The sequence below is a fragment of the Caloenas nicobarica genome, chromosome 5, assembly GCF_036013445.1.
Source record: "Caloenas nicobarica isolate bCalNic1 chromosome 5, bCalNic1.hap1, whole genome shotgun sequence".
Taxonomy (NCBI): Eukaryota; Metazoa; Chordata; class Aves; order Columbiformes; family Columbidae; genus Caloenas; species Caloenas nicobarica.
The window spans coordinates 12,959,743-12,984,721 of record NC_088249.1 but is presented as its reverse complement, the minus strand read 5'-3'; the positions used below and the strand labels follow the sequence as shown (position 1 = coordinate 12,984,721).

At 44.8% G+C, this 24,979-nt stretch overlaps 1 protein-coding gene across 1 annotated transcript in view; it reads right to left on the bottom strand.

The window, feature by feature from the left end:
* The window catches only part of CCDC85C (coiled-coil domain containing 85C), a 114,662-nt gene that overhangs the window by 18,861 nt on the left and 70,822 nt on the right, over nt 1-24,979 (bottom strand). Inside the window, exon 3 of the mRNA XM_065636024.1 lies at nt 9,053-9,157. Within this exon, the coding sequence (XP_065492096.1) occupies nt 9,053-9,157 (105 nt within the window). The remainder of the gene's footprint in view (nt 1-9,052; nt 9,158-24,979) is intronic.

The window sequence follows — 24,979 nt, the reverse complement described above, 5'->3', positions numbered from 1 at the left end:
GGGCTTACACAGACAGTTGGTCCATTCAGAAAGAAAAATCTCCCTCCATGCAGAGATGAATGGCATCCCCAGGAGATCACACACACAAAAATATCTCCTGTTACCACCAGCCTGAGAAATTCCCTGGGCCCCACAAAGGCAGATCAGATCTCCCCATCGTTCTGCAGCCTGGGTCACATTTCCCATCTTCTACTGCCTAGCAGCTGTGGGAGGGTTAATGGCTGAAACAAAGCGATGGTGCCGCGCGGCGCTGAAGCGTGACATGACTCTGGGCTGACATCTCGCCCTCCCTTCTTCTGAAGCCCCTTCCCTCCCTGCTGCATCTTCTCATGCCCGTGGCAGCTCTGCCATTGCCACGGTGCCTGGTGCTCCTGAAGGGGTCCAGCTCCTCTCACACCCTGCAGGGACAAGGCTACCTGAAGGCACCCTGGCAGCAGCCCCAGGGCTCCTCCCTGGCTGCAAGAAGGAGATTGCCTGGAAGCATGAAGAAGACACCAGTGCCAGCTCTTCTGCAAACCACAGCGTGCAAAGTGCAGCCTTTTTGCCACTCTGCCTCGGGCAACGCCAGATCTCTCATGCCTGAGCATGGGACACCCTCACCAGAGCCAGGCAGCACCCAGGTCCCTTATGTGTCCAGTCTGCCTGGCAGATGAGCCAAAGCGATGACAACACTTGGTTATTGTTATTCCATTCCTACTGTGCAGAAAGCCTGCCAGTATCCAGCTCAAAACAAACCATCCGCTCGCCACTTGGGCACTTAAAGTCACAGTGGGCTGCCTCGCAGCTGCAAGCGCTTGACACCCTGCCACCAGGCCTGGGAGAAGGGACATGTGGGGGATCTCGCAGACAGACACCGTCTCTCCAGCACAACACCAGTCCCGGCCACCAGCAGGAGTGAGTACAGGAGCCATCAGAGCTCTGTATTAGCATCTTCCCTATCAAATCAAGGGACTTTATTGCAGATACTAATCTCCTTTGGCATTACTTAATTTGCTGCCTTTAATCATAGTGAGCAGCTGGTCATGTAAACACTCAAATCCATGAATTAACTGCTGGGTCCACACAGGAGCCAGGCAGAGCCTGTCTGTACAGCTCAGCCACCACATCCTGCATCTTCACGGCCTCTGCAGCATTCATGGATCCCTACTCAAGCAACAAAAAGTGCTTACACGGGCCCTTTTGATTAATAAATCAACAATTTAACTGTTTCATTCCTTTCTGAGCATAAACATCAAGGACACCCAACAAAAGAATACCTGTTCTCCCCATGATGCAGCACTGGTTGTATGGGCTGTGCTGGGGCACCAAAGGAAAGGGAGGATTTCAGGCATTGCCCCAGACAGAATAAACAAAGTCAGGACATTGTTTTTAACTATATCTCATCTACAAACAGGAAGAGTATCTTTTCTCAGCAACGCACTAGCGGCACATCACAGCTCCAGCCCTAGAAACTCCTTGGAGCGTGCAATGCCGGGGATGCAGCTTCCTCCGGCAGCACCAGGGAGAGGAGAGCGGTCGCTGCTCGGTTGGTACCAGTGCTGCGGAGCTGGAACTGGTGCATGCTGTTAAAATGCCTCACCGACAGCTTCAGCTGCCCTCTCAGACTGTGAAACTATATACCAACACGGCATATTCAGAGCAGTTTCAGCCCATAACTATCTGATACAAGAAACAGGAGTAAGTCTGACTGCTACGGACAGAGCAAGGCTATGCTGTGTCCACAGACAAAGTGCACTAATTCCGACTGACTCACAGGGGCACTCTCGGCGTAAGTATTTCGAGAGGCGCTAGTTCTTTTGATAAAGGAATGTCAAGCATATTCTGTTTCAGAAGGAAACAGTGGCTATTTTTAAGACTTCCCTGATTTTGAAGCAACTCTGATTTAGGGATGGCCCAGGTGAAAGCCTCTGGGTGGGTGGAGGATGCACACAGATGTGGGAGGGTACCCACACATGTCTGTATTGCCCATCCAAGTCTCCATTTCAGCTTGGCTGCCCTGGCCATCGCTGGCAAAGCTGCCTCCTCCCAGGCCTGGGGCAGAGGGTCAACTGTGCCCCTGTCTCTCCCTCCGACCCACCGCCAGCCCCACCTGAATGCACACAACAAGTGAGCATAAGAAACTACAGCAGCCCTCAAAGCAGATTAATTTTTCTTGCTTCCTACGGTTACCTGTAAGGGTGGATTATGGGTACAGACTGTCAGTACCTCTTTTGCTCATCAAATCCCCAACTTTTTCATTGCCAAACTTTGTGCCAGTTGGCTGCTGTGGGGAAAAACGTCACCCACGCTTCAGAGCTGCCGCAATAACTGCTGATGAAGGGCAGCTGCCTTCAAAAATGGATTGGCTTGTTCTCAGCTGCTGCTAATACACTCTGAAGCTTCACAATAGTGCTCCCTGGGCTACATATCCCAACAAACCTTTCATTTCACTTTCCCTTCTGCAGCTGCTGTTGCAGCAGCAGCAACACGGCTGCCTTGAACTTCTCTCTTCGTTTGCTCAATAGCATCCTGGTGGTATTGGTGCTGCCGACAGGAAGGAGCTGCCTTCTCGATCATCGCTTCCCCCTGCCTAAAAAGGAACCGTTGCCATTACTGCTGCTGGGAGAAGGTGAGAAACAGGCCTGGGATTGTCTTCCAACACGCGCTGGCAGCGCTCAGCTCATCTGAGAGCCGTGGGGATGGGGCATGTGGATGCGAGAAGGTGGAGACCATCAGGGCACTGCACAGGATGGGCTTGGTGGAACAACAGAAGGGGCTGAAGGCATTTTGAGAGGCCATGACATGATGCTGAAGCTGCATAGAGCAGTCCCGGGCATGCCAGAGGCACTGAGCAGCCTGGGGTTCCCTGCACCCGGGGGCTTCATGCAGCACAGCGAGGGGTTGGGGGCTCTGTGTGGGCAGTGGCAGGGTCATTGTGCTGTGCAAGGACACCTTGGGGCTGTGCTAAGGTCCCTAGTGCTCCAAGTGACTCTGCAGCAGCATCAATGCCCAGAGAGCTCCCCTGGCTCTTCTGGGTGTGTCTCCTGGGCACCACGATGGGAACAGTGGTCTCTGGCCATTTCAAACTTGATCTTCAAGGTCAGGTTGGCTTTAGGAATCTGATCCAGTTCTCCTTCCCGAGAGGAACAGATTTACTCCCATGCAGGCTGAGGAAGGGACTAGGAGATTTGCTCCAGATCCCCCAGTGAGACCCAAGACCAGGCTTGGGCCACAGCCACGTCTCCCTGCCTATGCCAGGCTGGGAGCTGAGGGAGAGATACCGAGTCACCTTCTCTCTTTTCTTCTGCCTTAGCCCTTGTATTGAAGAGGATGGAGACCATCATCTCTCCAGCCAGAAGAAAGGGACAGGACTGTCACTGGGGCTGGGGTCTGGCTGCTACCTGCCCTCATATCACCTCCCTTCACTGACGCTCTCACAGCCTCAGGAGACAGCCAGCAAGTCAGCCAAGGACTCTCTTGTCATCCCTTCCCACCCCATCTAACGGCTTCTCTTTACACCTACGGACCACAAACATTTGGGTTTGTTTTTATAATAGCGTGTGTGCCATCTGGCAAAACAAAACACACTTCTCACTAGTATCTCTACAAAGCAGAGCTATGAAATGCAGCTGGTTGTGACAGCATAGTTGGAATCAAGGGAAGGAGCCGAAGAAGCCAGTGCTGCAGCTGAGCAGCCAAAGCCATCTCCCAGGCTTTGCATCCTGCATGAAGAAGGCACTGGAGAAAAATGCAACGAGAGGCAGTGCCAGGGACTCAGTGCTCCTCTTAGTCAAGTGGTCTCCACTACGCATTCACACTTATTCTGCTTCTTTGTGTTTTACTCTGGGCCTCACTGTTTTGGGAGTAGATTCAGGGAGGAAAATGGAATTGTCTCTTCCCAGCCTGGCCTGTAGTCTAAGCCAGATTCCTGAGAGATGCAGCTTTGAATGTTCTAATGGAAATCTCACTTTTTTTTTTTTCCAAAGATGTTTACTGTAGTCCCTAGGGACCTATACAAAGGCTGGGCAGTGGCACTGTCATCACTGTCTTCTCAGAAGAGGGAGCTTTGCTCAGCCCTTGCAGGATGTATCTGCAGGCACTTTCCCCAGGGACTCCCAGCTCCTGACCCGGGACGAGCACAGGTCTCCTCCTCCAGCCACCACCTACGGCATCCACAGGCATGTCCCCCCGCACCTCCTGGGACGCTATTGGGAGCTCCTGCACGTCAGCAAGGGGTCACACAAGAACTGCTGTAGTAAAAACTCAGCACAAAACCTTAAGGGGAAGGTGGTATTTATTTTAACCTAAGCCTGATTTCTCTAACATGTCATACCTGCACACCTACAAACTCACACACACCACCAAAAGGCAGATGTCTATGTGGCATTGTGAGGGTCACTGTGTGTGACAGAGGACAAGGGGCACCCACTAGCAAGTCTTAACGACTGCTCTGGCATCTCTCCTCATTGACAGCAAAGAACTGGGTTTTGGACACATTTTTCACATGCTTTAGGAGTCGATGGTTATTACAGGCTGATCTTTATCTCAGCATCCTGATTACCCCCCCATAAACCTTAGGAAAGCTGCTGCCTGGTGTCTCCTTTCCTTCATTTTAGGCATCTTATCTAAGCCTTCCTCCTGGAACCACAGGAAGCGCAATGGCACATCCCGGTGTGACCTTGCTGCCGTTATCAGGGAACAGGTCTTCTAGTGATGAGCCATCTGTGTTGCGGCCTTATCACAGCACAGACCTCCCAGTCCTGACACAAACCACACGTCCCGCAGTGTTTACCCATTTGTTTGCTGTCGGTTGTGTCTTCGGTCATCAGCACAGGCCATCCCCGCATCCCTTGCTCCAGCATTCCTGCTGGTGTTTACACACACACTTTTCCATCCCGCACTCCATCCACTTTAACCTTAATATTTCCATTGCAAACCTCTACAGTTACTTCCACCAAAGGCAGGATTCCTATTACAAATCACATGAAAGCTGATAGTAAATTCTAAGTCTAAGCCAGCCAGGCTAGCTCCAACTGTGAGTAACAGGCTGGATCACATTTAATGATGTTTTACACCAATGTGGATAAATGGTTCCTCCAGGCACCTGGCTTATGAGCTTCCCAAGATGAAGGTACCTCCAAGCACAGGAATATGAGCAGCCCTGAGGTCACCTTCCTGTGTCTGGGTGCTGAAACATGCCTGAGGCACAGCCGCAGGGCAGTGGGCAGAAACGTGAAGGTCTACAGGCACCATGTGCCCACATGGACAGCCAGAACACCCAAGAAGAAGCCAAAGGGAGCAGAGCAAAATCAGAGATGCAAGTTCTGGGCCATGCCTCAGCTACCACATTCATCCTCGGCTGTGCTACAGGCGCCTCGACTGCTCCAGAAGTCAGCAGCTGAGGTTCCACCTCTTAGAAAATGAATTGCTGAACCATGACTATTAGTATCAAAATAAGAATATTACAGCTGTGGATGAGGAATTTCCACCATACATTCTCCTCATGTCAGAATTGTAGCTCAGCAATCATTAGACGTAACCAAAGGTTAAGCACTGTGTAGGGTGGCTTTACAGAGAGCCAGAGACCTGAGAGCTGACACCAAGTGTGGACAACTCCACCTCTCAATCTTCACTCGTCATTTGATTAGTGCTGGAGAAAGCCCATGAGAGAAACAAATGGAACTCTCCAGAAACACTATACTTTTCCAAAAATGAAACACCACATTTAGTGTCCTCCCCGGAAGATCCTGGAGCACTTAGTGATATAGAACTGCCTGAAAACCATGCCATGGAATAAGTGATTGCCCACCCAATTCCTGCAAAAGAACTATTGAGGCACAGAAAGGTGAAAAGAAGGTACACAGTTTATGGGATAAGAGTCTCTCTATGGCGGTAGGCATGACTCCCAGTCCTGATTCACAGCACTTCAGTGACAGGGCTTCTCCTCCCCCTGCAATCCCAGTTACCCAAATGGCCATTATTCTCCTAAAACTCTCAGTGTTACTGAAATGCAATTTCCACCTCACTAACCAGAGGTGAGACCATATGACCAGGCAATCCAGACTCCTTGGACAATGCCAACAAATAAAATTGAAAGTCGGTAACTCCCACCTAGTATAGTTAAATTCCAGAAAAGCTCTGAGCTGGAAGAGTTTCCAGGACAGACTGAGCATCACCTTCTCTGCACACTCCTGCCACACATCTGAGACTCCTCCAACAGCTCCCTGCGTTTAATCAGAAGGTTGCTAATCTGAGTGCAATAACTTATCCCAAGTGCTGCTGCATCCACACAGAGAAGCCGTAAAGAGAATACGTGCAGTGCATGAATGCAACATGGGTGAAAAAATCTGTCCTAGCTACTACGGAGAACCAAAGTGCTGAAGACACAGGAACAGCTCAGTCTGGCAAATGCAAGCGCATGCCGTCCAAGGGTACTTCGGGATCATTTCCATTGCTGACACCCAGACAGCAGCCTGGCCACTGGGTCCTCAGCCATGCACTACTTACAGGTACCTCAAAGTCAGCTCCCATGCCTGGGACATCATCTGACCCAACACTGAGCAGGTCTGGAGGCTGCCAGCAGCGGGAAAGACCAAGCCAGCCCACACAGCTTGCCCCGGAGCCTGCCCCTCTCATCCCAGGGGAATGGCAGGTCCCACAGGGAGCTGCTTGTTGCCACCTCCTCTCATGCCTCACTCAGAGTCCGAGCCTGAGGGAATCGCCCTCACCTCCCAAAGGACACGGGGAGCCTGTGATACATCATGAAATGACTCTGGTTTGTAGTTCCCATGGCTGGGGAGTTTGATCAGCCTGCTATCAGTTCAAGGCAACATACAAGTCACACCTTTCCTTGCAATGGCCAGGGGCTTGTAGGTCAGAACTAATGCCCTGGGACTGCTTTTCCTGGGTATTTGGTAACCACTTCAGATCACAGAGCAAATCCACAATTCACCATCTGCATGATGCACCACTGACTAAGTAGTGCACAGACTACAGTTATGAGCGTCTTTTGGTTCTGTGTCTTGAGTGTGCACCAGTGTCCATGATCCAGGATCCATTAGAAACACCAAACTGTTTCATTAACTGAGGTACATCAGGGCCATGGAGAGCTGGAGTGATGCCTACGTGCAAACTGTGTGACAGCAAGGGACACACTAAGAAACTTCCCCAAAGAGTTGTACAGGCAGTGATGATGATGAAACCCTGAACGGGTGTGACAGCTTTACAGCTGACACCAACTGTCCAGCGCTCACCCGTGTGAAGCCTGTGCAGGCACAAAGAGGAATGATTTCTCATAAACTCATGTCTGTTGTCAAAAAAAAAAAAGAAGCTGCAGAGAAAGTCAGTTAAGTCTAACTGCCCACTTTCTAGGAGGTGCCTGAGACATTCAAAGATGTCTGCATGAATTTGTGATTGTTATCCTTTGTCACAACACCGTATATCATGTCAAGCCACAAATCAAGGGGATTTTGGTAGGAATAAGTAAATAAATGGCTACATAAGTATCCCAGATGATGCAGATATGGATCCAAAACTGGTTTTGGTTTTTCTCTATCATCCTCCCGCAAAGAAGGCAGAACACAGCCAGGGTGACAGATGAAGGTGAGTGCCATGCAGCAGCTGGGCCTCTCCATAAACGCCAGGTGCCACCTCTCCCTTGCAGAAGGAGGGGAAGCAGGGACAAGCAGCCGGGAAGGGCTCCAGCAGGCAGCACCGTCTGCCACCAGCCCTCACACAGCCCCGGTGAGCTGCAGGGCCGATGCTCAGGCACAGCTCCTCTGCAGAAAGCTGCTGGCCTGACCCACAAGATCAACGTAAAATTGTGTGTAGCAGCACTCCTCAGGGCAACCAGCACAGGCTGAGTGAGCGTCCCCTGCGTGGACCCAAGCTTGAGCACAAGGGAAGCGAAACAAAATCCCCCAAACTGTAAGGCATTGGCACAGCCAAACATCTCCAGGCCCATATCTCTCTGCCCTCCTTATAAAGTCTCCTGACTTTATATATGGGGCACTTTATATATGGGGCACAAAGTGGATATTCAGCCACCATCTTCAATTTCATTTGCATGGTTTCGTTCCTTTTTTTTTTGGCTGGAGGGTCTCTATCCATCCTGCAGTTCAGCAGGGATAGAAAGGGGTTGTGCTTTCACACTGGAGTTTTATTTAAGCAAACTTTCCTAAATTACTATTACCCCATTTTTTACAGCTCTAAGAAGCACACTAAACCTACAGAATAACCTTTACCCAGGCAGGCAGTCAACATACAACTGGTCCTACAGCACCCACAGCTCTGCTGACCAGTGCCCTGGACACGGAGCAGAAGACGCGGGGTGGCAGCGAGGTCTTTGCTCATGATCACGACACTTGCGCCCCACTCGCAGCAGGTCTCCCTGTCTACATCTACACTTTTCCTGCAATCTGGAAACCACTGTCACCAAGCAAACGTAGAGTCTCAGGCAGTCAGGCAAACATCTGGTAGGCAATCATCCGGCAGTGCCTGCCACACCAGTGCTGGAGGAGCCCTGGCACAGCAGCACCATATCCATCTTCACAAGAGGCTTTAATCAAGATTCTTCTGTTGTTTGAGAAGAAGGAACACAGGCAAATCTTAGGAAACATAAACCTCATCTGGGATACAGAAAATCCTGCAATGAAAGTGCTAAGAACTTAATTGCTAAAGTAATCCTGACCACACACTGCCAGACACTTGGCAAACCATTTTTTGCCTCATCCGTGACCAGCTTTTTCACAGCTGCCATACAGGTCATTTACAAAGAAGGAGCTGCAGGTAAGACTCACCCTTGCTTTCAAGGGTGCACAACAGTGACCGTCAGTTAACTGAAAAACCTATGCCAAGAAGTTGATGATCCAAACTCAGGTAAAGATCAATGTTCCCAGGGGCTCCCCATCCTCCCAACAGCTGCAGGCTTCAGCTCCACATTTGCACCAGCAGTTTCAGGGTGAATTCTCAGCTGGGAGAGCTCCCCCATCATCTTCACGTGCCCCCCGCCAGCCATGCCCACTTTTGGGGAAACCCGCGGCTCTGTCTGTATAGGTAACGAAATGTCTCTTACATTTTGCAGGGTGTCTTGATACTGCGGCAGCGAGGAGAGCTGTGACTCGGAGTGGTATGGGGACAATCCTTTCCTCAGAGTCCGCAGGTCCCCCGTGCTGGACTGCTGCAAAAACGACGACAGAAAACAGGACAGTCTTTATTAATGAGAAGAAGCAAAGCTGTGCCCCTCCTGCTCTGTTGGCTTTTCCCATGACCGTTTCTGTCCCGTGACCTGTTCCCATTACTTCTCCCTGCAACAACAGTGATGGTGAGCATTGTAATAAAATGCTTTTTCCATGCTCACACCTGGATAAAACACTTTCAAGTTGGAGGTGAACCATTCAAGGTCTACTTCATTCAGTGATAGAGCAAGAAGGCATTTTTATTTTACCTGATTTCCTACATGTTCAGTAAAAACATTTGTTAAGATGCAGATGAAAAAAACATTTTTAAGACTTCAGATTAAATCAAAATCGGCAAAATAAATCCACCAGGAGGCATTTTCCAAACTTTTTTTCTAAAACAGCACAGGCTATTCCAGTCACCTGCATGAGGAAAGCAATGAGAGTTTGTAAACTGTGCTACTGCGATTCACCTAATGTTGCAAAATGTGTGTGACAAGAACAGTTTCTTATTTAGTTATAAAACTGCATGCACCCAGAGGTCTTAAACAAAGTCAAATAAATAAAAGTAGCCAATATGACACTAGAAACCAGACAAATGCAATCAATAGTACATGCTCAAAGAGAGAAGCCGCACTGCCTGTCAAGAGTATTTAATAATCTCCCTGGGACAAAGTTTCTGCCTCATGTTATTAGTTCTCTCTCCCTCTCTGTGATTCTGAAATGGGACAGTCCTAGAATGAGTTTTTCTTTTTTATAAAAGTGCACCGATAAAAAGCCAATACACAAGTAGCCAAAATCAAAGGTCTGGGAGAAGAGTATATTTCTTATTACTGATAAACACCCTCATTAACTTCTCATATTTTTAAGAGTTGCAAGCAGTGCACTATCCTCTATTTTAAAGCTATAAAATCATGACCTTTTAGATTTTTATGCTCCATTAAGACTTTTGACTTGCATTTGCTGCAGAAATGGTGTTTTCTACTTCAAAAGAACCGAAGAAAAGCCACTGGTGCAATAAAATTTAACAGGAAAACTCATAAATCAGCTCAACTGTATATAAAAACCCCTCAGTAACCCCAAAGGCCTGACCATGACTGAGACTTTGAGGACTGTGGCCATGCATAGATCTCTGGAAATATGGAAAGTTGATTTCTATTTCTTGCTCCCATTTAGCAGAGAAGAATTGGTGGATTCAGAGTGGATACATATTTTTCTGGCAGTGTCAGAAACATTTTATTGTAGCTACATGGCCTGTGTTAGGTCATATTCAGCTTTGGTTTAATTCCAAAATGTTGTTTTCTTAGGTTAAAACATCTAGTGTGACCCAGTGCTTTCACAACCATTCTGGCACACTCACCCTATCACCTTTCCTTTTACAAGCTGTGAAGAGAAGGGCAGTTTTCAAGAAAGCCACCATAAGAAATGGATAATAGTCCTGTATCACCCAATCTGCTGGGACCGGCTGAGCCTCACGTGGAGTCAAGTCATACAGGACAACTTCAGCATCTTGGATGCCTGGGATTCCCTTGAATTTACAAGGTGGCATCAGAGAAGATCATGGCCTATATTTTTTTCACATTTCACAATAGAGAGTCAGAGACAGAAAGATCTGAAGGAGATAACTCCCTCTGAAGCCAAAGAGTGACTGCTGCAAAACTGAATTTCCTCCACCATGCCTGGGAGGTATATACTTTCAAAGGAAGGTTAGCAGGTCACAAAGGATGATGATGAGAAGAATCTTAGTTCACTGGCATTGTCCCAGGCATGTGGATGTGTAGAGGTCTCTTGGTGGTTATCCGGAAACTATTTGACCCTGTCTGGTTACACTTCCACTGCCCTGCTGTGTGCAACCTCTTCTTCACTAGGGTACGTACATGGAGGGACAGCAACCTCCTGGAGAGGCCCCAACGCTCCTTTAGTTTGTCAGCTCAGGAGCTCATGTACCCTTCCCTGCAAGCGTTGTTAGGCACTGGAACAGGCTGCCCAGGGAAGTGGTGGAGCCACCATCCCTGCAGGTGTTTAAAAGGTGTTTAGATGACCTTCTTAGGGACATGGTTTAGTGCTAGAGTTAGGTTAGGTTATGGTTGGACTTGATGATCCTGAGGGTCTCTTCCAACTGAAATGATTCTATGATTCTATGATTCTGACATCTGTGATGAAAGGGCACTTGCACGGGAGAGGGAAAAGCAGAATGAAACAGCAGAGTGAAATTGTGAGGTTGTAGCTTTGTGCTGGAGACGCCAGAGGTGACAGATCTCCTCGAAGGCTCTGCTGCAGGACACGTGCTGCCTTGCCACTGTTTAGAGGCCCTGGATTGCTCAGATTTTGCAAGCTGCTGTGACTTGCAAGATGCCACATGGTTACAGAGCACCAAGAATGTAGAAACAGGCATGAGAGACATTTTGTAGACATTTGTTTGCCTCCCAGAAACTTGTTCTCTTGCCCCCAAATCTGAATGGGTTAGTCTACATTAGACATAGCATGTGTTTCACTACTCTATAGCTTGTCCTCATAGAAAGTCAAAATGTCTCACCCACCGAAGGAAGGCAACCAGACCTACATATAGTCAACACACAACATCATCCTGCTGTGCCTAAAAGTACGCTAGTTTAAATTGATTTAATTTAACTGCCCTAAGCTCCTGCCTGGAGCAAGAGTCTGAATTAATTTCAATTTGGCTTAAATTGGTTGAAATTGTGTTGGTAAATATACAGATACAGTCAAAACTCTGCTCTAACAAGTGTTTATAATGGATTAGTTCTATTGCTTTTTTTAAGCAAATCCCATTTAAGACAGTGCACTTGTGTGTGACAAAACTATTGTTAGGTTGTTTCAATGACTGCTGATTATGAATCTGACCTAATGCATTCAATTTGATGGAAAGATTCCCACTGAGTTCAATGAACATCAAAACAAGATCCTAATTAAAGAAAAGAAAGGAAAAAGAAAAAAAGTAAAAGGAAAAGACAAAACATCCAACAAATAAAAATGCTGAACAGAGACCTATCCAGAAGAGGAATGAGGTGTTTGGGGCAAGAATCTTCATCTACCCTTATTTAAAACACATCCATGCTGGAGATGGCCAAAGAACCGCTTTGTCCTACAGCCGTCAGCCATAAAGTCAGTCCCTTTCATGAGCACTCCACTCAATGAAACATTCCTTCCGTATTTTCTAGAATTTGTTTCAAAATGTTCTTACTCTAATTATTTTTACAACAGCCTACCAGTCACGGTTCTGCACTATTTATTTTCCTTGCACTAAAAGCAAATGCGTATTTCTTCACCATAGAAGGAAAACTGCTTTTTCTTCCTTTTTTAAATTAAAATGGTGCAGTGACACGTATTCATCAGACCTCCCTAAACATTTACTCATTCATTGGGCTTTGCTATCAGTGTTAGAGCTTACCAGGAAAAGAAAGTGAATCCCTCATTAAAAAGCAATACGACTAATGATGCGTCAGAATGAGTAGCCATTACTCCACTTAAACCTAAATTAAAAATCCTGGTATTTGCATTGTCGATTCACTCACAAAATGAAATCTCTTATTACCTTACACAATTTTCATTACTGAGATGTAAGTGGATCCCAAACTGCTTTTCTAGTAGAATGGCATTTTAAAAGTACAATCCCTGATCATCTCTGTTCATCATCATTGTTGGATATTATCTCAATTAATGGGCAGCATGTCTATAATAAATTACCCTTCAGGTAAAATCACTTCACATCTCTGGAGTTTCAAGGAATTTATCAGCAAAATCATTTTCATCTGAACTGAAACTCCATGGGTGAGTGCTCTTTGGGTTGAACTTTCATTGGGAATGTTTTCTAAGCTGAGGAGCAGAGAGAGAGGGAGGGACACAGAAAAGGAGACCAAGAGAGAGCAGAGGAGACGCACAGTCAGTCTTTGCTTGACCTGATCCAATTTACAACTTGCATAACTGCATATACACTTTGTCCCAGCAAACGGCAACAACTGGCCATTGACTACTCTGGAGTAGTTCTTGATCTTCTATTGTGGATTTTTTTCAAACATGAGTTTCATCCAAATATTGGAGGAAAGGAAAGGAAAGGAAAGGAAAGGAAAGGAAAGGAAAGGAAAGGAAAGGAAAGGAAAGGAAAGGAAAGGAAAGGAAAGGAAAGGAAAGGAAAGGAAAGGAAAGGGAAAGGGAAAGGGAAAGGGAAAGGGAAAGGGAAAGGGAAAGGAAAGGGAAAGGGAGGGAAGGAAGGGAAGGGAAAGGAAAGGAAAGGAAAGGAAAGGGAAAAGGAAAGGGAAAAGGAAAGGGAAAGGGAAAGGAAGGGAAGGGAAGGGAAGGGAAGGGAAGGGAAGGGAAGGGAAGGGAAGGGAAGGGAAGGGAAGGGAAGGGAAGGGAAGGGAAAGAAAAGGAAAGGAAAGGAAAGGAAAGGAAAGGAAAGGAAAGGAAAGGAAAGGAAAGGAAAGGAAAGGAAAGGAAAGGAAAGGAAAGGAAAGGAAAGGGAAGGGAAGGGAAAGGGAGGGAAGGAACGGAAGGGAACGGAAAGGAAAGGAACGGAAAGGAAAGGAACGGAAAGGAAAGGAAGGGAACGGAAAGGAACGGAAGGGAAAAGAAAGGAAAGGAAAGGAAAGGAAAGGAAAGGAAAGGAAAGGAAAGGAAAGGAAAGGAAAGGAAAGGAACGGAAAGGAAAGGAAAGGAAAGGAAAGGAAAGGAAAGGAAAGGAAAGGAAAGGAAAGGAAAGGAAAGGAAAGGGAAAGGGAGGGAAGGAACGGAAGGGAACGGAAAGGAATGGAACGGAACGGAACGGAACGGAAAGGAAAGGAAAGGAAAGGAAAGGAAAGGAAAGGGAAATGGAAAGGGAAAGGAAAGGGAAAGGGAGGGAAGGAACGGAAGGGATAGGAAAGGAAAGGAAAGGAAAGGAAAGGGGAAAAAGGAAAAAGAAAAAAGGAAAACGAGGGGATCCCCTGAATTTCACAGTGGTATGAAAGTGCAAGACCTCCCCTGGGTCTAACTCAGCATCACTCTACATGGTGTTGCCTCCCTTTACCAGATGATGAGCACAGGGACAAGCCTGCAGACCCACCACCTTCGCCTTCAGCCTAAACCTGCACTACACACTGCCAGCACTGACAGTGCTCCCTCAGACACAATAACTCTTCATTATCTGGAAATAATGACATTTATTGCTAAATTTTTCAACTAGGCAGAACTTGAAGTGACCCCAGAAGATACTGCTCTTGGACCAAAGCCTGAGATCTTTGTCAGCCCTATTATGAAAGAAATGGACCAAGACATGTTCCTCCTAGCAGGGAAGGGAGTTTTGCCTACTTATATCATTGAGAAATACATAGGACCAACAAGTCAGGTTTTTAGTAAAAATGGACTGCAAATCCAACTTTTTCGCTGTCTGGAAAACAAAAGGAATTTGATTATTAACATAGGTGGAAAATGGTATTTTCCATAAAAAATAATGCATTGTTTTATATACTTTAGATAGAAATTAAAGTCTTGGTCCTTACCAAAGCCTAAAATTACATATTAAAAAAAAAAAATCAGCAAACACTTGCTCCTATCAAAGCTTTCTATCCTGCTAGCAGGAAGAAGAAATGGTGGCCTCTGACTTTTTGACCCGATATGCTGAGTGATTCAATTTGAAAATAACACAAATAACACGAGAAGATGGATGGTGTTTGTGGTATTTTAAGGTCAAAGTACTAAAAAGAAACATTTATTTTCCTTTCTGTTTCTGTCCAGTAAAGTCAGATCAGTGCAGTGGCTATGTTGAACCAACTGTGAAGATAAAGTGTTGAAAACTTATAGACAATTTAGACAAATTATAGTTTCTGTTACCCTTCAGTGTTACTTCTGCTGGAAGGGAGAAAAAAGAAGACAAGGATTTAATTCTAAGTCACTTTGATGTAACGAAATGGACCATTCTTAACAAAATTAAATACAGAAAGACAGAAGTTTGCTTGACAGACTTCTCAGCATTTATGAAAGAGATGAGCAAAAAAAACCCAGAACTATTTCAATTAGAATTATATGCTGAAGTGACCGAGGAAAATTAAAAAGCAGTACAGTCATCTTCCAGTAATTCATGAATTAGCATTCAAAAGAGGGTTGTTACATAAGTAGCCTTTAATTGAAAACACTATTTTCTCCTTTCACGCAAACTGTAACAGCTGAAGGCTGAACAGAGGTTAAAAAAAAAAAAAAAATCATAAATGATCAGTTTGACCCTGTGCCCTGTGGAAATATTACAAGCCTTTCTAAAGAGTCACAGCTTCCCTTCTCCCCATGGGCTGCAGCATCACCTCAGAGCAATTTGGGTGTCTAAACATGGGCATCCTGTGCCCCAGCACATCCAAGGCACCCGCGGAGGTTCGGCAGACAGAGACCCGCCTCCCGCTGGTGCGGGGCAGGAGGGATGGCCCTGGTGGCACCTGAGGATTAGGGCCAAGCACCTGCGATGCTGCTCTTATCACTTCTTTGTAATCCAGTTGTGACCTTCTGCATTGTGAAATCTTCCTCTCCTGGTCCACATGCCATTTTAATTTAAAAAAAAAAAAAAAAGCACCAAAAACAACAAGCACCAATTTGAAGGCCAGGAGTTCTACAAAGCCCCTTTCCATTTACCTCTGGGGGGTCCCTTTATAATGGGATGGAAAAATGTAATATCCAGAATGAAGAGGAGAATCAAGCATACGTGAGTCAGCGACAGCAGACTTCCCAGAGGACTGTCATTTCAGAGGCTTTATAATAATCAGCTTCATTTTCCTACAATGCAAACCCACTGGCACTAAGCTCAAGAGACAGCAGATTACACACTGCACCATTTAAATTTATTAATATTATATCTGCTATTCAACATAACATTAGAAGAAATTATGTATCTTAACATGAAATGTAACTAGATGTAAAGGAATACTGTGATGCATTCAATATTGGTAATAGAAGATACCCTTATTGACACCAATTCAGAAGATTTTCTTTGGACAAATGAATATGCCACACCACTACCCAGCCCTCAGAGACACAAGCAATTTCCATTTTTTAGTGGCTACTCCATCTTCTTACAAAGCACAGAATTTCCTTTAGCTGTCATTTAACTATCAGGGTGAACCTGGTCCTTAAAAACAGGGCAAGGGCATCCCATCCTGACCATGTAAGCTCATAAGGATTTGGGCTTATGATTTGGGTAACTCTCTATGTGAAGGAAAAATAAATCTATAACCAAAAAAAATCATTCTTACTTCATATTCTAGTTTTACCCCATAAATCTTGGATGTCTCTGCTGAGACCTTGGCTTTTGGTTATATATAGTTGTGAAGAGAAAAAGGAGGAAGGTTTTATTTCAGTCCACTGGGTCAGGCTGCCTTCATCTCAATGGACTATTTGTACTGCCCATTACCTGAATTACTTGCCTGTCACTGTAATATAAATTCTTCAACCTACCGGCAAGAATTTTCTAAACCATAATTGTTCCAGTAATTGAAACTGCTTCAATTTTGACACTCAACAACCCATTGTTTGCAACTGGGTAATTAAATGGAAGGTTTAGTTCAAAGTCTTTTCCTGTTATTTCCTGCTGCAATTTAGCTAAAAGTACCAACTGCTCTTCAGGTAGGTAAATGGATTTGATTTGAACTTGGTCAAAACTCAGATGTTACTAACCAATGTCTTTTGCACAAGTACAGGAGGGAAATAAAAATAACTAGGGGCATATTTAATACATTCAGATGATTAAAAAATTGAAATCGCCAACATTAGCATGTGAAAGAACAAACAATCAGAGCCCCAAACAACCAGCAGCAATATTAAAAGGCAGCCCCCAGATCCAAGAAGCTGTTTGTGGATGCATTAGCTCTCTCTACCTTACTGAAATTTCGTGGCAAGCTGTTGCAGTCAGCCAGCTAGAAGGGAACAGAAGAACATTATATGTTTGGGAACTTCACAGAAAAAAGTTATTTTATCATCTTGGGAAAAAAATCTATCACAGATGACCAAAATAAGCTGGTCTTACATGCAGCACTTGACAAGATAATATTACTATTGGAACTTCAACCTCTTTTCCCATATTAATGAATGAAGTCTTGCAGAACACATTATTATCTGCACAAACATTAACATCTTTCTATCCCAATTTAGAGCATGGTGACCCATGATCACCTTACTCCTACTCACAGTTACAGATATTTTACCATACCCACAGAGCTCAATGGCACTATCAGAACACACCACTCTGTTAGAATGACCTGGCCCAGGGCATCCTTAGTATGTCCAGCAGAGCAGCGATATTTTGCAGAGGTCAAGCAAAGCAGAAACACATCTCAAATAATGAGAAGGAGATGCTGCAAAGCACCTGCCTTGCGCAGCTCTCACACGGGCACCAGGGCAATGGCCTTGGCTTCTCCTGACCGCAGCACTGCACGAGTGGCCCTTTTAGGCAACCCTGTGCCCCAGCGAACATCCCCTACCGCACAACCTTGCACGAAGATTTCATCCTTATCTCATTAATCCATGTTGTAGGGTCTCATGCATCGGGAAGCTGAGGGATGGGCAATTTCACTGTGTGAAGCTAGCAAATAATTGAATTAAGGTTCAGTAATTGCAGTTATCACTACGAGATGTATTCAAGCAAAAATAAGCTCAGCAAAGCACGTATCTGACTTTAAGTATATGTGAAGAGTCCCATTAGCTTCAACAGCATTTATCAGGCAAGCTGGAAATTACACACATGAGAGTGCAATAAAAAATCAACGCATTTGATTTTGAAATAACTCCGCAAATAAGAAAAAAATTGAGGGATGAGATTAAAACTATTTAACATCTTCTATGTCATGTAATAATATGAGCTTTCTGCAATGGGAGAGATTAAATTCCTTTACACTGGTTCATATTCCTGTTGTACACACAGCGCATCCAGGGATCGGTCCTTAGACTGGTGGCAAAAGCTTTAGGGGACGATGATCTGCCAAGACACCTACTCTCCCAATTCCCTGTCCAGTATTCAGCCAGCAGGTCACAAAGGCAACGTCAGCCAGCTTCATCAGTAAAGACATCTGTAGTTATTCATATGGACTTGGAAATGGTACGACCCCAAGAATAAGGTGCAAAGCCCTTGCACAGCAGCAGCACAGAGAGCTGTGAGGATGCATTTGGATGTTTTGCTGTGGCTGGATCTCAGCCACTTGCAAACACAGCGCAGGAAAGAGCATCCCCACTGCCACCTATGCTCCAACTTTCCCCTCGTATCATGAGCTGGCGGGGCAAAGCAGCAGATTTCATCTGGTTGCAATGGTGACAACTGGAATTCTCTATTGCCGGGGGAGCTAACACTTTGGGAAAGGCATAATAAATAGCAGGAGACAGTCAGTAAGAGGCTTAGCAGATTTTACCACGTAAAACCACTCTTGGAAAAATATTTTTATTAGTATCTCAGTGGGGCACAGCCAATAAAAGCAGTGCAAGTTTCAAACCTCGCCACTCTCCTTAGCAACTGAGGCAGGGAACTTTAGCACACTGTCAATATTCAAGCATCTGTATTTTTTCCCTCTTTTTTTTTCAGATCAGCAGAGAAAGATCAACCCAGTAACTCATGGGAGACTCAGATAATCAGCTCAAACCAAATTGCAATACATAATTATAATCACACAACTGGCAGGCTTTTCTCAAGACAGAATATGGGCTGGCACAGTTGAGATTCAAGCATCACAACCCACAACCCAAACAGAAATGAAGCTCAATAGTTAAAAAGCCAAATGGAGCCATAACCACTGACATTCAGTGTAGCCTGAGTCTGGTCTGTGGCTTGTAGGTGAGGAGTTTTAAGAGCCTCAGACTAAGGGAGCCCACCCGTGGCTCATTAGCATGTCAAAGGAGAAGCTAAGGGGTGCTGCCCAGTTCCACCAGCTAAGTAGATGTAGGTGTGGGTGTAGTATTAAGCACATGAATAAAATTACTGGACCATCCCCTTTTCGTTTCACTTTTCATTTTCTTCTATCAGCTGCACTCCAGGCAGGAGGCCACAGGGAACCACCTCCTCCCAAAACTCAGCCACAGCGATGTCCTGGATCTGCCCTCGCTCCCCACATTCCCTAAAATGAGGGAGCTGGGAATGGGGAAGGCAAAGACCTGAATCCTCTTCTCATGAAACAGAAAAGGTCCCTGCAGGCTTTAAGTAACACCAGAACCAAGACAGACAAGGGCTTTATTGGCCTCACTTCTTTTCTTTTTTCTTTTCTTTTCTTTTCTTTTCTTTTCCTTTCTTTTTTCTTTTCTTTTCTTTTCCTTTCCTTTCTCTTTTCTTTTTTCTTTTCTTTTCTTTCTTTCTTTTCTCTTTTGTTTTCTTTTCTCTTTTCTCTTTTCTTTTCTTTTCTTCTTTTCTTTTCTTTTCTCTTTTCTTTTCTTTCCTTTCTTCTCTTCTTCTCTTCTCTTCTCTCTTTTCTCTTTTCTTTATTCCCTTCATTCTGCTCAGGGCAGGATGGACACTCAAGCCTCTGCCTTCTGGAGGACCACGCAAGTGTTCAAGTCTCTCTGCTGAACCAGGACTCCAATAGTCAGGAAAATTCAGTTACAGCCAGTCTGGGTTTTTTTATGAGATAGTTTGGATGTTCTTTAAAAGGCTGCCACAAAGATTTAGATTTGCATTTTTGGCTTCATGAAGGAGGAAAAAAAAAGACTGAAAATTTTGTCACAAACTTATAATTTGGGGTAAAGTATCTTTTTTCTTTTTTCAAAAGCAATGAAAAATTAACATCCTTTCCATACTCCCCAAGTTGTTTTCAGATATCAGACATCGAATTTTTCTTGAACTGGTCTTGAATTTGGCATTGAACTTATTGCAAAAGTCTGCTGGTAAGCCTCTGCAGCTATTGCTTTGTTTCCTCTTGAAAATATTTTCCAGTCTTTCTCAGATGGCCGGCCACTGAGTGTACTTTGAACCTCTCTACATGTTACAAAGACACAAAATACTGCTTCTTCGTAGCTTGATCTAACTGTAATTAAGAGCTTTTTTCCTGACTCTGTCCTTATATATGGAAAGAAGTGGAATCTAGTGAAATTATTACAAAGCTGGTTAAGCACAGGATATACCTAATCCTGCATTTCACAGCTGGAGGTTAAACTGAGCCTCATTAAACCAAATGTTCTTGCTCACCCACAACAGAAACAAATGGCGCATGGCAGAGCTCTGCGTGTGCGTGTCACTCTCACACTCGCACTCCTGCACAGATATTCAGCTCCAGTCCTTCGAAAATTTTTAGTTAAGTTGCAAGAAATTATGTGATTGTCTCAAATTCTAAATATTCGATAAACACTGTATGTTTCTGTCTATCTGTTGTTTGACTTCTGCATTCGGAACTTCTTGAATTATATTTCGTAGGTTTTTAGGTAACTCTGTTTATATGTGCCAGGTGACATTTTCATAAAATCCCTTGATTCCACAGGTGACAACCCCCAGAACACACAGTTCACCACTCAGCTTTCATGACAAGTTGCAAAAGCTCATTTCTGTCACTGACCCTGCTTTTTAAATGTTCTCCTTCCCATGAATGGGAGGTGAATACCAGTATCTGTTTTGGTAGGTGGCAGCCCAAGACCCTGATGTCCAAAGTCAACAAAAGGAACTCCATTGTCTTAAAGGGCTTGAAAGTATTTTGGATGCCAGTCTCAGACATCTTCGAACTGCTCTTACAAAACTGTACGTCTCTTATTTGGGGGGGAAAGACATTTTATTCAATAAATAGATATAGTTTACTTATATCTCAAGTCCACTTATTTAACAGCAAATTGGTCAGATCAGCCTTGTCATTTTAATATGTAAAAGAAGGAGGTGAAAAGAAACACAGTTGGACATAGATTGGTTTTGCATGTTATATTTTCTTGAAGCAACTGTCTCCACAGCTAAGAACCTACTCTTGGGGGAGCCTGCTAACTTTTTTTTTTCATTTATGCATGTAAGGAATGCAATGCAATTAGAGGCCCAAATCAGGGTGTGGAGAGTGGTATTATGAAAGGTCTCATGAGAGAAGGTCTCATGAAAATCTGGTTATGTGTGAGCTGTACTGCATGGGATCCTACAGAAAGTACCATCATTGACTTGAAAGGAAAATTTGGATGAGGCCTCAAATATGCATCTCCTTTTCGATTAGTTAAAATTAATATGCATCTAAACATTTAAACAGTGCATAAAAGCAGTAATATAGTAACCTATGGCACGTCCCCATCAGTATTCTGAATTTAAATGGAGACCAAACGCATCGAAAAGCTTTCATGTCTGAGTTGCTTTCTGTTACAAAAAAATCCAATTTCCCTTGTGAGACCTTAAATTAAAGCAATTATAGTTATCCTCCTCACATATAAACAGTAGGTAGACTTTGGGGAAATAAGACAGGTTGTAATTTTGTTCTGCTTGTGGTGAGCATGTGCAAGGCTCCTGGTGCAAGCCATGGCCTCACAACAAAACTCCAGAGCCACAGTTCAAGGAGAAGCCCAAATGTTAAGACCCAATAGCAACTGCGAGAGGTAACACCACAGGCATGAACTGTTAATGGCAGACTTGGCACAAAACCGACCGATAATAAAACAACAGAGGAAATTGCACTCCAGCCAGCACGTTGTGGGCTATTTCTTTTTCTCCTCCATCCTCTGCTCTTCAGGAGGAGATCAAGATCTCCACTGAACGGCATTTACATCCTTGTTCTTTGCAGTACTAACGATTCTCAGGCTCTCTTAAATCCCATGGTCCGTTTGTTTGTTTGGTTGGTTTTTTCTTATTTTCAGAACAATCTGCTAGAAACTGGCTGCTGATTGCATGTTTGTGCCACGTTCACATTTGCTTAAGAAGAACTGAGGCAGTCTGTAGATGCTCTTACCATGGAAGCTTCAAACTCAAAAACCTCAGCTCTAATAGCAGTGTTTACAGGTATTATTTACTATTATTTTATTATCGGTACAGCTGCAGCCTTATTTTAATTCAAGCTAAGCATGCAGTTTCTTAAAAATAAGACTAAGCACAGTTTTCAAGACTTTCTAGGGATGCTCTAGATGCTCTAAAGATTTTCCAGGGATACTCTGAAACCCATTCAGCTAGAAAAGCAGATACTGAAATGCTGTGAACTGCTGGTAATACTGAAGTCTATTTTGTGATTTTAATTAAATACTCTCAAGTTCCTCATAAATCCCAAGGGTTGTCCCCTCTCTAGAGAAGAATTTTTTGTGTTTCTGCTCTGTACCAGGGGACCTGAAATTTTCCTTGAAAGGTGAACCTGGACCTCATTGTCAAACATCCAGTTATTCGGAGTGTCACCTGCCCAATATATCTGCTCTGTTCAAAGCCGGGCTTTTTGAAACAAAGGTGTGCAACATGCTCTCGGCTTCTCTGAATAGGAAACTGCCTCTGGCATTCCTGTTCTGAAGGGAAAGGCCAGACCCAGCTCCGCAGAGACTATAAACCAAAAGAAGTCTCAACAGCCAGCCACGGTGCACAGGACTTGGTTATGAGGAGAGAGAACAGGGTCTATGAAGCCTATAAACTTCAGTTTTAGTTAAAAGTGCTTGATCCTTGCCATCGAACAGAATGGCCTGAAAATGCAAAATAATGTGAACGATGGCCAAAAGTTTGTCACTGTCATTATGTCTAAAATGTATGCATTAGTTATAAAACTAACCAGAATTGACCTTTGGAGCTCTTGATGCTCATAAAAAAGAGGTTTCTCTAATCTTCAGGTGAAAGAGTGTAATTACAAATTCATTTTTAGTTTAAGGAGCAGTGTCGGGTGACTTAAGGGGTCTGTTTTCTGCTTGGATGTTTTCAGCTCAGAGGAACAGAAAGCAAATACGGTCTCTCATTTCAGGGGTTGTATTTCACTAATATGGAAGGTACCGTCATCTAGTCAACCAGAGGCCACAAAAGAGAGGTTAACACCAGCTCTCCTGGGCACTGCCCACAATGACACAGAGGAAAAACAGGAATTCTCCCACATGATGTTGCACAGATGGATTGCATGCACACAGTAGAACTTAGTGCACTTCTCCCCTAGAGAATGTGAGACTATAAAAGTGATGTCTCTGAAGCTCTCCAAAGCTAACACCCAATCTTCCACAGAACTTATGTTCATCTTTACACCTCGGGTAAAGCTTTCAGATACCAGCTACACTTGTGAGAAGGGCTGACACTGTCAACCCCAGGACAGTGAGGTCCTCACCCGCTCTGCGGGGTCTTTGCCACTGTGGTCACACCACAGACAACCACCAGCACGAGTAAGCACGAATCGAGGGGCCATTTCTGGCAGCAGCATTTGCTTCAGCATATCCGCAAACAACATAAACCAGGGCAACAAAAGCTGTGTGTTGTCAGAATTGCTGCCAGGGATTTTGCCAGCACAGTGATGTCATCTGAAAGTGTGACTTTCCAGTTAACACTGCCATGCCAGCAAAACATTATAGTGTAAACCTGAGTCAGAGAAAGATACAAAACTAGGGTCGTTTCTCCTCAGAGAAAGGAGAATGGGGACAGCGATGATTCCTGATGGGTTAGCAAAGTCAGAAGAAGATCATTTCCCAATTGGAAATACATCTTTCCTTCCCTAGAAAGCAAAATAACTTGAAACCCCCAAAAATCCATATACAGGTATCATAAATAACATCCACTTCTCCATTCACCTTCCAACCACTGCAAAGTGTGGCTCATGAGATGGTACTTCTTGATCTCCCAAGAGGAGGAAAAGCTCTCTGCATTACTTGTTCAATGAGTCACCAGAGCAAGACACAGGTGAACCCCGGCATGCCTGCGCTGTGGGTAACACGTACAGCACGGAACGCCCGCCTCAGCACCGGCTGCAGAGCTCTCACCTCCCCCACTCAGCTCTTCTTCCCAAATGCTTATGGAGAAAGGAGATGTCAGGGGACAGGAGAAACAGTTCAGGCTGGGGACCCGTGCGCCGACTTAATTCTGCGCCTGAAGCTGGTACAAAACCACCACATCTCAGCATAGCTTCACACCCCAGATGCCGCAGAAGACAAAGCAACAAATCTCGCTCGGGATGCACCAGGTAGCAAAGGGGCATTGTGTCACTGGCCACTGTAATAGAAACCCTCCCATAAAGCCTGCAAGATTATTTGCAGCACTGGCCTTCTTGGGTTTCTCTGGATGAACCACTATTTCAGCTCTATGTTTAGCACTTGGAGAGAAGCCAGGAAGACTTCCATAACAACCACTGATTTGTTAATCCCTTAATGCACAGGCACTGTTTGTTACTTAGGACGTCAAGTTTCATCACTCCTCAGCACGCTCGTGATAGAACTTCTTGACACCAGACTGCAAATATTATTGCAATGTCAATACTCCCAGGGAGAAAGCCAAACCAAGTTAAAATGTGACTTTGGTGTTGACAAGCCAGTTTGGTATTGCAGAGTTTAAATTGCCAGGATCATCTGGAAACTTTAAAAGCAGGAGAAGAGTTTGCCAGGATCCTTTTTTGTTAGAGTCTTATCCCAGGATCCACATGGTAACAGCTGAACACTCTGCAATCAGATGAAGGAAGAAAGAATACAGGAAGTGGATTATACTTTTCCAGGAAAGTGCTGGGAGCAACGTGTCCGTATGCATGTGAGTTTGTGCCTATATAGGTTTTTCTCATCTTTCTCACTGAAAGAGAAAAAAATCCAAATGTAGGTTTGCAGCATGAAGCTTTGGAGGTGACGCAGCTCAGTATTCCTGGGGTATTCACCCAGACCATGGCAGCTTCCACGCTTCTCCTGTTGCACTATGCAGAGCTGTCTCCATGCTTACAATAAAAAAGAGGAATTTCCTGAATGCGATCTAAAATAGGTCAGATCCTGGTCTT